Raw genomic sequence first — 12184 nt, 5'->3', positions numbered from 1 at the left:
GTGTTGGGTAACAGTATTAATAGTCTGGGCTCGTGCAAGAAAATACCCGTTCCGGAAAAAAATGAATGGAAATTGAATATGAGTGGGAGGGGAAGGTAGATATGAATTCATGTTGATGGGCAGGGCATGGTTCAGAAAATGACTCGGTTTAAAGACAGGTCTGGGTCATGAGCCTGTGGCTGTATTTAGATGACACTGTGGTATACGCTGGCCCTCCGAGGCAGAGCCAGGCAGAAGAGGTAGGGACGGGATACTGTGTGTTCTAAACGCTGTAGCCCCTGACAACTGTGTTCATTCCATGTCGCCACTGCAGGTACAATACTCAGAAGCTCACTGAGCTGATTTTACAGTTTTATGACATCAGAACAGACATGAAGAGGGAATGCAAACATGCCAGGATGTCTATGAAAGTATTTCTTGCTGTTGGAGAACTAAGTGACCTAGACTAAGAGTGTCGAATTGCTCTAACACCGCCCGTTTAGAACATAGACAGGCAGAGAAATCTAAAACTCTGACAACTCTGAGATGCCCCTATCTCTGTTAAAGTTATTGAATCGCTTAATTTAATTGATTTTTAAAAAAATATTTGCCACGGATTTGAATTGGCTTGGGAGGACTTAGATTATTGGAATGGAAAGACCTTGTCTGAAAATTGCCCAACACCCAGGAGTGTAATCTTTACAAGTCCACCTGTCTGGCTACTAAAAAGAGAGGCAAGATTTGTTTCCCTCCCCTGCCGTAAAATGGAAATATTAATTCACGTTTTCCACCAGGTTTGACATCCTGATAGGAAAATAGTACTTTTAGCTTTTATGAGATAGAGTCTTTGAAAATTGAACCCGCAAGGGTGAGAAGTGCAGTCGTGTTTTCCACGCTTTTGAGCATTTATTACCCTTGCAATAAAAATATGCAGTTTAAAATTTCTCTAAAAACAGTTTTAAGGAGAAAGAAATTCTGTCCGTTGTCTGTTATCTGTGTGGGAATCGCTCAGTTTCCAGACCAGGGCAAAGGTTTAACCCCCTCTTGGCATGGCCTTTCATTGTATCAGGAGATGCTCTAGGGAGGAGGAGGAAGTTTTCGCTTCTCATGACCTCCATCACCCTGATGACCCTGAGAAGCCCCAAATGACCCTGAGAAGCTTACGCTCTAGGTTCTACAAATGCCTCTGTAGAGGCCCCCAAGCCCAACTGCAATCAGATTATGGCTTCTGACCCTTTCCTGTCACCACCACAACAGTCCCCTTCTGGGCTTTCTCCACCAGGCAAAACTAAAATGTCACTTTAGCACTACCTTCTGTTAAAATAAGAGAAGAAAGATACATCTGACCAAAATCTGGTAACCCGGTAATTATTTGCAAGGTTAGATTCCAAAAACAAAACCAAAACCTTGGTGGCACAGAGGCGTGTCTTTTTGTTGCTGATGGCTGTTTTTAAATGATCTGTCGTCAGGGAACCTCCGATTCTTTCTTCCGATTCCTTACGAAGTCCCCTCTATTCCTAGGGAAGAACGAAGAGCCATCAGCTTCTAACTCTGTGTTAAGGGCACTGCGGTGTAAGGGAAAGCATCCTGGAAGGGTGTAGACCTGGTCCAGGTCCCGGCTGTATCACAAAGTCATTGTATGGCCTCGAGCAAGCCCCCCTCCCACCCCCTCTCCACGCCCGTCTGCAGAATGGGGCTAACAGCTCCTCCCTCTTGGTGCTGTGAAGATGAACTGAGTGCGGTTAAAAGCTCAAAGCATCCTGGGACCCAGCCCTCCGCCAGGGTCTGCACCTCACTGGGAAGCCCTCAGCTCTCCAGTTGGGCAGTGAGGCTGGAGTACAGGGAGGGAGGGGGCTCCACTGGGCTGGGGACCCACTTGTGACTGCCTTGGTGTGTCTCCCCTCCTGCAGGAAGGCCAACAACTCAGGCGAAGCCAGGCCGCAAGAGATCCACAGCCCACAGAGCGACTCGCTGATGCAGTTCGTCCAGCAGCCAGACGTGATGTACTTTATCCTCTTCCTCTGGCTCCTGGTTTATTGCCTGCTGGTCTTCCCCCAGCTGGACCTCAACGGACTCTGATGCGTGCGTCTGCATAATAAAAAGACAGGATCCTGGCCAGGGGTGGGCAGTCTCCTTACTTCCTTTTATTGCCTGTTCTGGATGGGGCACTTCTGCAGATGGTGGAGGACCTCCGAGGAAACTTAGCCTCCCTCTCTCCACTTTTCTTTTTCATGTTTCCTTTCTCTCCTGTAAGTCCTAAGCACGCTTTTCTCTTTGGCTATGGACTCAACACTCAGGTGTGTGGCCAGATCCTTGGGTGGGTTTGTTTGTGTGCCTTGCTGTCAGGTATTAAGCTTTGTTACTAATACTCATAACTGGGTCTTAGCTCGCCCCACGCGCTGGTTTTTAAGGTCCCAGATGGACCTGAGTTTCTCACCTCCCGATGAGAAATAGGATGGATGCCTCAGGGAGACCCCCGCTGGGAAGAAAGCTGCCCTGCTTTCCTCTGAGAGGGGAGTCTGAGTGAAGGTGCTGGGGGTCTGCACACCTGTTGTGGTCTGGTGATTGGTTGTTTTCTTTGGGGGGATATCAGAGCAGCACAAAGCTTCCAGGTCCAGCAAAGGGCGTCCATGAATGGCAGAGTTCGAGGAAAGTGAAGGCTAGCTCGTGAGCTGCAGTGCACACTTGTTCACCCTCGTTTTCTTTTTTGTGGGGGGCATGCATTTTAATTTCGCATTGATTGAACTGAGGTAAAGCTGTGATTTTCAAACCTTTCCCACCTATGGAATCCTCCTTTCAAGTGGATTCTCAGGGGCCAGTCTAGTTGATACATGAAAAGCAGAGCTTTGACTGACACAGGGCAAGGCCTGGGATCCCTCTCGCTTTGCCCGGGCAGCTCCCAGCTTCCACTCGTGCCTCCTGAGGCATCTGTGCTGGTACCCAATGCCCCGCAGGGCACTGTCAAAAAAAAAAAGCCCCCGAAAGCCCCGAGGAGGAATGCAGAAGTGGCCTGGCTGAGAATGAGCTCTGACTGATGTTAGAGCAGGAAGTGGTCCAGCACGTTCCTGCTCCGAGAGAGCTTTTGTGCACACCTGCCTCACGGCGTGAGTCTCAGCACGGGCATCTTTCGTGGTCAGTTATGATGGGTTTCTTGAAAAGGAAAAGGGTTCCTGGAAAGCACCCTGAGAAGTAACCAGAACGGGCAGGTGGTGAGAGGACAGAGGCATCCACCTGCCCTTCCGTCTTCCTTCTGCCCTGGGCTCCCTCCGCTTCCTGCTTCCTGTCAAGATGCAGGCCATGCGTCCCTGTGTATTACTTCCTCATCCCGTTGTCCTCCCCCTCACAAAGCGTGTACATGGTGAGACTTATAAAACCACAGCCTATTAGGTCAGGAGGGGCAGTTAGACGGCATCTCCCCTGCTGAACCCAGAGAGGCAGAGCTGGTTGGCCAAGATCACACAGCCAACCAGGAATGGAGGCCACCTGATGCCCCATCCAGAGCTGTCCCCTCTTTTAGGGAAATTCCACTGGGCCCATGAATGTCCTGAAAAAAATAATAATAAAATGAATAGATAAGAATGTCCTCATTTAAACAAAACCAGAATTTTTAGGTCAACCACCCACCTTTGTTTTTTCTCGTGTTCTTCCCATGAGGAAGTTTTGTTCGCTTTCAGGCTCATTGCCTGTTCCTTCTAGAATGCCCTCGACAGCTCTAACAGCTTGTCAGCTGACACACCAGCTTTGCCGTTACTCCAGGAATCACGCTTCTCTCTCAGCAAGGCAGGGATTTGCTTACTTCAAGCAGGGGGTCTCAAGTTTACAGAATTCCAGCATGGCCAAAAGAATTGACGTAGCGCATTTGAGTCGATGACAGCCAAAGCCTGGCCTCTAACCCACTCTGGCTATAAGCTGCTTTCTCTCCACGAACGAATCTAAGCCTTCCCAGCTGAAAGCTGTTGGGAGTTTGGAGCAATTCCATCTCGAAGGCCCAGTGTCCCATGGAAGATGAGCTAATTAGCGAGCTCCCTGGCATCACTGCAGGCTGAAAGGTACAGATAATAAAGATTATGTGTGCGATACTTTATAACCCTGGACACCAGACAGCCCTCACCTAAATTAGATGCTTGAAAAGCCAGGGAAGAGCTGACCCGAACGTTAATCATTTCACTTTACGGGTCTAGACCTTGTTCAGAGAAGTCTCAGCGGGTTTCTCCTCTCACCCATTACAAAGTGTGCTGTTGTTTAAAACCATCTACTGGCAAGATGCCTGAAAGTCATTTGGTTCAGGGTGGCAGCAAACTGATTTAAAAAAAAAAAAATCTCACTTGATTACAGGCGTGTGTGAAAGAAGTCAGATATAGGAGGTGGGTGAGAAGCCTGAAGGACAAACCACTCCATGGCTTCCATTTAAGAATTTTTAATTCTTATCCAAGTAATACATGTTCATAGTTTAAAAAGAAACGAATACTATAAGACTTAATGAAAACTAGCAACCCCTGTGGGTTGCTCTCTAGAAGTAACACTTTCACCTCTTTTAGCTGCTGCTTCTAATGTTTACCTTTGCATTTCTACATAACATGCTTATACGTCTTTTACTTTTAAAATTAATCTAGAAACATCTACTGGCTTGCTACCGTGGTAGAGAAGGATCTTGCTCTTACCCATACCGTGCTTTGTTTTTCCAGTATAGTTACAGTCATTGTGGGCATATGAGGACTGTTTACCTGTGAGCCAAGTAGTGTACTATATAGCTACACGTCCTTTCTCGTCAGATTTCTTCTCCCTCCTTGACGATGATTTTGGTGTGGCGCATTCCTTAGTAACTTTCTTAGAAAAGAACGTGGGAAGTAAATACTATTGTAAATATTTTGAGATTTTGCATAACTTAAAATATCCTTGTTCTGCCCTTACCCAGGTGTAGCTGGATATAGAATTGTGGGTGGGAAATAATACCACCCATCGTGGTTGTTGAGATTCCTGATGCCATTCTGATTCCCAGGCCTTTAGCTGCGACTTGGGTTTCTCCACCCTCCCAGGAAACATTTAAGATCCCGTCATTCTTAGTGTTCTGAACTGTCCTGATGGTGTTGTGCCCTTGATGGTGGCCTTTCTTGTAATCGTTCACTTTCTTTCTTTCTGTACCACCTGTTGTTCCAATGTTGGACCTCCCAGGCTAGACCTCTAATGTTTTTTTGTCTTTTCTATTTCTCGTCTCTTAATTTATTTATTTTTGATCTGCTTTCAAAGGTAGTTGTTTAGCTTTATCTTCTCAATATACCTGATGAATGTTTTATTAATTTTTAATTTCCAGAACGTTTTATAGTGTCCTGTTCTTGTTTCATGGGTGCAGAACTTATTTCTCTGTGGATGTTCATGATAATGGGGTTTGGGGGAAGTTCTTTTCTGCTCTCTGTTTTGCCTTTATTTCCTCTAAGTTCCCTTTCTCTTAGTCGCACTCTCTGTCTTTCACATTACAAGTTTTCTTCGGATATCTAGTGATCCTGTGGATCGGTTCGTGTGTAAGAATGATACATCACAAAATGGATAGGAAGTTCTGTGTGTCAACTGGTGGATTTTTCTGTAGGGTCACCAGGTGGGCACCTGGACTCTTCACGGGAGGACCACACATATCAATATTTGCAGGTCTTTTCTCACTGTGTTTCTTTAGAGATATTTCCACTTCTCTCCTGCCTGAGATAAAGGGACATAGGCAGAGCTGCTACTAGCCTATGCAGGGCCCTCATGCAGTTTCAAAAACGGCATTCCCTCTGAGTGGATGGATGACTTAGATATAGGTGCTTCTCTGAGCAGAAGCCACCCGTGGGCACTTGGCCACACTGGCAGAAGCCATCTTTGCCTCTTTCTCCAGGGAAAAGCCTGAGGAGCAGAGTAAGGGCTAGATTTTAACTCGCAATTGCCCCTTAGCCAGGCACCTTTGTGCCATGCACGGACTGGAGGGCCGTACCCAGAGATGCCGGCACACACCTGAGCGCCCGCATCCTGCCTCCGAGTAGGCATCTCATCACAGTCAGTGTGTACACTCACTGAATCGCTCCCGCCTCGCTGTGCCTGGTGTCCCTGGGTTAGAGCCCCTCCGCTTTCCCCCCGAGGAGTAGGCTGCTGGCGCTGCTGGGTGCTGGTGCCTCCCCTCTGCACAGGCAGTGCGTGGTGCTGGGATTCCTCGGCCCTGCTCCCGTCTCCCTCAGTTCTGCCCTTGCCATACGTGGGTCGGCATCTCGCGCCTGCTGTCATCTCCGCTTCATCCCTTTGTCTTTATGATTCCATCCCTTCCATTCCTTGGTTCTTATTTCCCTGGGGTTTCACCAGGGAAGACACCCTCTTGAATCGCAGGTCCCACGTTTGCTCTCTCCCTGCTTGTTAGGTGGCTCGCTGCTCTGTGGGCGCGCTTGTGAACGTGCCCTGAGTCCTGCTGAGGCATGGTCTGTGAGTGCCTTCATATAACTGGGCCAAGTGAGGAGAGGCGAGAGGGCACCTGGAGCTCCCCTGGATGCCCCGGTACAGATAGGACTCTCCTTCCTTCCCTCCTTTCCACCTCCTACCCCGACGAAACTATCTTAGAGCTCCGTTCCCCACCAGACTCCCGCTTCTTGGAGTCACGCACTTTCTAGGTTTTCTTTGCCACCGTCCCTTCACTGGGAAACAGGTAGTCCGCACTGGTGTCGGCCAGCAAGCAAACTGGCTGCTCTCTCTGTCGGATGGCTGTTTGGAACTTTGTGAGCAATTCCTCCCGGTCAAGCCCGGCCTCTGTAGGGAGTGGGGCTGCCACCAGGACTGGGAACCAGGGAGCACCCCACTCCGTGCCCCCTAGAAGCCACCCTGGGCACAGGCTGCTTCTCCCTTCCTGGGGTTCAGTTCTCTCTTCCCGTCCCCACGCAGTGCGAGCCTGCTCTTTGTGAGGGTCGAACTCGTAGAAGGCGGAAGATTTGGAGCTTGCCTGCCTGTGTAGTCGATCTTCATAAATTATAGGTCATTTCATAGCCTTAGGGATCACATAAGGGTCTAGTGCCTCATTTAAGAAATGAGAAAACTGACGATCAGGAAGGAGAGATGACTAGTCACACTGCTGGTTAGTGCCCTCGGGAGGGACGTCCGGATGCCAAGTTCTCTACAGAACTCCAGCCTCCAGCCGCTGCAACTCAAATGCACCTCCCTCGTCACCAAGGACTCAGGACATCACAGAGCTGATCTCTCAAACACAAGCCCGAGTAAACAGGGAAAGAAGGTATCTCTGAATCTCAGAATTCATGGTGGCTTCTTTGTTAATAAGAATTGTTCTCTTTCCGCGGTCGTGTCATTGGAGAGCACTCCTGTGACACACTCTTTCATGCAAGCTCGGATTTTCTTAACTCTCCAGTAGACCCACTGCTGTTTGGAGCCACGACCTCTCTTTCCTTTGGCTTGGAGACCTTCCCAGCCATTTCTGTTCACGTCCTCAAGTCCCCGAGGTGGTCTATGTGGGAGTTTCAGATCAACGTGGTTCCTCAGAACCTTCCCAGTGATATTCTGGCCAGGAAACAAGAGCCCACGAAACCCTCCGGGTCCGCATGTGTTATTTCTCTTGCCCTGACATTGCATCATCTCTGCTGAAACCGCCTTTGGGGAGAGACTGAACGTCTTGGGGCTGCAGCTGCTGGCTGGAGTCCCCACTGAGCGGCAGGCTCTTCCTCCGGCCCGTCCAGCAGCTCTCGGGATGAAGGCCTTGGCCTGGGCTGAGCAGCTGAAGCCTGAGAGCTGGCGTGAGTGATAACTCGCTTATTTGCTGGAAATAGCTGCGGAGTTTGCCTTAACGGTTAGCCAGTGTCAGGGAGCCAAGAAATGAGACGTGGGTTCTTTGCTGGACGTTGAGTCCCGTAGATCTTCTCGGCTCTGCCTCTTGTCAGGCACCTTGTTGAGGAGCAATAGTCACGCAGGGAAGTGAGCCCAATACCCGTGAAGCGTGGACCCTGCATGCCTTGCGCCCAGAATCTTCCATTCCCATATCACGCAGACCCCGTGGCTTCAGGCTCCAGGTGAGCCCTGGCCCTCCTTGCTCTGACGTGTGACAGCACCACAGTGACCTGCAAGCCGTCAAAGTCCTCCACCCCCGTGGGCGCGACCAGCTTGGGAAGGGGCAAAGGCCTGGAGGCTCTGAGCCCCTACTTCCCTAGGGTCAGCAGAGGCCATCAAGAGTTCCGGGGCCCCTCTGACCCTTCTGGAATTGCTGGACCCCTCAGCGGCGGGAAGACCGACTTAGGTGCTTATAATTCGTCTGAGAACCTTGATGAAAACCCAGCCCTGGGCTGTAGCACCAACAAGCCAGAAAAATGTCCTCGTTTATGGGAAGAAGACAGCCAGTGTTTTACGCTGTTGGACCACGTGGTTTTAAATACACACACCACTCAATAATCTACCGCCCTGATCCCACTGCTAACTTCAAGATCCCTGACACTTAGATGTCAAGGCCAGCTTTCATCTAGCAGGAATCTCTTTAACTGAAACTCCCCCCCTTTTTCTTATCACTCCCTTCTCCCTTCTCCAGGAGGATTTATGGAATAGGGGAAGAGGGCAGGTTCAGGAATCAGCCAGATCTAGGTTCAAGTCCCCTCTGTGTCTCCAGATATCTGGATGACTGGGCAAATTACCTCTCTGAGCATCTTCTGTGCAGAATCGACACTCAGTACGTATTTGCTGAGTGAACAATAGCTCCCTTGTGAGCTTGTTACAGTGTCGTAAAACGCTCAGTACCTCCCTGTCTGCATGTCCCTCCTCGCCAAGCTTTGACTAGACCTCCTTTCAGTTCGTTCAGTTTACCATGGCTTCTTCTAGCCTCTCTCCAATCCGCCTCCGTCTTGCCAGCTGCTCTCTCAAACCTAGCTCATGCCTTTTACAAGAGGAAGCCGAAGCCAGCGTGTACCCACGGACTCACTGGACCCTTAACGACAATCACGGGAGGTAGTTCTTTCAGAGAGGAAGCTAAAACACAAGAAGGAAAGATGACAAGGTCATAGAGCTGGCAAGTGGCAGAACCATGATCATAGGACCCTTCCTTCCAGACGTTGATTTCCACCCTAGACTTTGCTGCTTAGAAACTAAGTCATGCCTTAATGTGATTCTCATTGTTGGTGAATTTGACCTAGTTGGCAAGCGTGGGTGGAGATCTCAGAGTCAGGCGGGTTTAGCAGTTGCATTGCAACCCTCACCTGGCGTCCTTCCCCTTCCCAAGTTTCTGCATACTCTGACCCCCGCCCCATATCAACACTGCTTAAATATCTCCTTCATCCTCATTTGGTAAAAATGATTCATATTGTACATCAACTATACTTCAATTAAAAAATAAATTTAAAAATGTGTAAATGACTGAGGACACCCCAAGTTCAGGTTTTAACCTAAGGTTGCAAATTGACAACCAAAATGACTGCCTCTAAAGGCCCATTAGCAGCATAACCTCAGTGTCTTAACATCCAAGATTGAATGACTTTAATTAATGCCCCCAGGCATTAGTCACTTCTTCTCACACATGCTTTTCAGAGTAGAAGTGAGGCTTCCTCCTTCAGAAAGCAGATCTCACTGTGCTGGGCAGAGCACGAGTTAAATAGGGATGAGACCATGGATTACTTGGAGGAAGTTAGAACTGGTTGGCCTGTGAGATAGGAATCATTACTTTTCCTTTGTTTTGAATTGAAAAGTTGTGATTTTGGCATTGTTGCAGAAAGGAATAGAAAAATGTCTCCTCATAGGTCTCTTTTCCATTTGCAAAAGTTCAGACTTCGTTTAGACCCACCAGAAGTCAGTAATAGCCTCTTCTCTGTAAGACTTTCCTATGAGGACAGACACAACATGCCTGTATTCCTAAATGTCACACAAGGATTGAGACACTTTTTAAAAGGAAACTCTGGGGACTTCCCTGACTGTCCAGTGGTTAAGACTCCGCCTTCCAATGCAGGTGGTGCGGGTTCGATCCCTGGTCGGGGAACTAAGATCCCACATGCTGCACAGTATGGCCCCCAATTTTTTTTTTTTTAAAAGAGAAACTGAAAGTGTCTAACCTAGAGAGTTGACATTATTCCAAAGTAGGATAGCACTGGCCTGGTCATCAGGACCCCAGGTCCTAGCTCCGGCCCACCTGCTGTGACACCTTGAATAATTCATTTACCTCTCTGGGTGGAAAGGTGGGAGACCTCTTTTTAAAAGTCTTTCCTAGGTTTAAAAATCCAAAGGTTAGGGCTTCCCTGGTGGCGCAGTGGTTGGGAGTCCGCCTGCCGATGCAGGGGACACGGGTTCGTGCCCCGGTCCGGGAAGATCCCACATGCCGCGGAGCGGCTGGGCCCGTGAGCCATGGCCGCTGAGCCTGCGCGTCCGGAGCCTGTGCTCCGCAACGGGAGGCCGCGTACCGCAAAACAAACAAACAAAAATCCAAAGGTTAGCAAATTAGGTTTGTTTTTATTTTAATCTCAGTAAGTGGCCTGTTTGCTTAGAATAAATGCACCTCTGCATTTGTAAGTGAATTCCAAAGCTTAGAGCATGGCTCCCGGCTTTATTATCTGAGAAAGGTCCCTTTGGAAAGGGTTTGGTAAAATAAAAGGTAGTCTGTTGAAAGTGTGGGGTGAAAGTTTGGAGTAGAACGTGGGAGAGCTGCTTCCTAGGACTCCCAGAACCAAACTGATCTCCTTAAATTAAGTCAGCATCCGGGGCAATTTTCTTGGATACTTTGAAATTCACAAGTTCAGCTGCAGGCATATATAGATGTAAACGACTGGACCTTCCTATCCTTCCCATCTTTTTCCCCGTCCCCTGGTAGACTCGAAATAGATAGGCACAGAAATTCCACTCGAATCAGAGGCTGCTTGCATTCTAGCACTGGATCCCTGAAGCCAAAGACTGGTATGTTTGTACAGAATGTCCCTGGGGTGGGAGTGGGACTGGGGGAAGGGGTGCCATGAAGCAGAGACCCTGTCTCCTTGAAATTGCACCCTGAGTTAGCTACCTGCATCACTTGCGTTGGTGTTGGTAACATCAGCCAAAGACAAAGAGTAAAAGAGGAAAGATGGTTGTTCCCTACCGTACATGGCCAGGACCAATTATTAAACCTGGAAGCAGGAGTTTGTTCAAAGCGTACTGTATTGGATGATGGTAGGTATTTATTTTTTCAAGGTCTGTAATACGTTTAACAGATATAATGCTACAGTTTCTTGTAATGTCATGGCAGGACTTAATTGAGTCTGAATATTTTTACTGAGAGCTCTAAGAGAACTATTGAAAAAAAGCAAAATGTTATTTTGTAGTACAAGAATTATTTTGTCATTTAGCACATACATAGCTGTAGCTTTGTAAAAAAAGGTATCTTTGTAAAAAAAATTGTATGAACGTGCACTCTTATTTATTGACTATTGTAAATGAAGATATAAATGACTATTTGCATAATTTATACCTGTGGGACATTAACTGGAGTATTTGTTATTTGACTGTTTTCTATTAAGGACGACTATTAGGCTTGGTGCTATGATGAATAGTCTTGTAAAATTACATGTAACCTTAAGAAAAATCTTGAGTATAAATTTCATGAATTGACCAGCTCATTGATGATTCTTATTTCCATGTATGTTCACGCCTTTGCCAACCAGAAATGACTCTATCTTTCCTTTGTCCCAACAAAGAGTACTTTTGCCAGGTAAAAGTGACACCAATTGGCTGTAGAATTGTAGGGACTGTAGGGAATCTACCCTTTTTAACTATTAACTTGTTTTGAGCCTTTGCAGGTGAACCTCCAAGAAGGAACAATAATGGTAGTGATGTTGGCTCTATGGCTGTGGAGTTAACGCTGCCTGCCTGGGTTTGAATCCTGGGTCTGTCTCTTACCAACTGTGTGATTTGTAACAAGTTACTATAGTAGCCTGGGTCTTCCAGAAAACAGAGCCTGAGTCAAACCTTATGTGCTTATGCATCAGTGCCGGGGGGATGGGGGCGCGGGTACAATCCCAGGACAGCAAGAGTGAGGCAAAGAAGGAGGGAAAGCAAACCAGAAGTGGTGCAACAGGTATCTGTCGTGTACCTACGAGGCATCCGGCACTGTTCTGGTTGCTGAGAATAGAGTAATAAACGAAACCAAAGTCCTTGTACTCGGAGAGCTTACATTCTAGTGGCGGAGAGAGACGTAAACAAAATAGGTAACATAACAGTATGTCAGATACCTATCAATAAGTGCTGT

The 12184-nt window shown here is 47.9% G+C and overlaps 1 protein-coding gene across 2 annotated transcripts in view; it reads left to right on the top strand.

The window, feature by feature from the left end:
* The window catches only part of CLMN (calmin), a 120348-nt gene extending 108796 nt beyond the window's left edge, over positions 1-11552 (top strand). The window contains exons 13-14 of one of the 2 annotated variants that reach the window (XM_032623340.1): positions 314-410; positions 1894-11552. In XM_032623340.1, the coding sequence (XP_032479231.1) occupies positions 314-410; positions 1894-2058 (262 nt within the window). In that variant the 3' untranslated portion in view covers positions 2059-11552. Of the gene's footprint in view, positions 1-313; positions 411-1889 lie in introns of both variants that reach the window. The other variant, XM_032623341.1, reaches the window with a different exon arrangement.
* Positions 11553-12184: the final 632 nt, after the last annotated feature.

The sequence above is a fragment of the Phocoena sinus genome, chromosome 2, assembly GCF_008692025.1.
Source record: "Phocoena sinus isolate mPhoSin1 chromosome 2, mPhoSin1.pri, whole genome shotgun sequence".
NCBI lineage: Eukaryota > Metazoa > Chordata > Mammalia > Artiodactyla > Phocoenidae > Phocoena > Phocoena sinus.
Note: the sequence above shows the minus strand (reverse complement) of the source record. Positions and strands in the feature narration are given on the sequence as shown.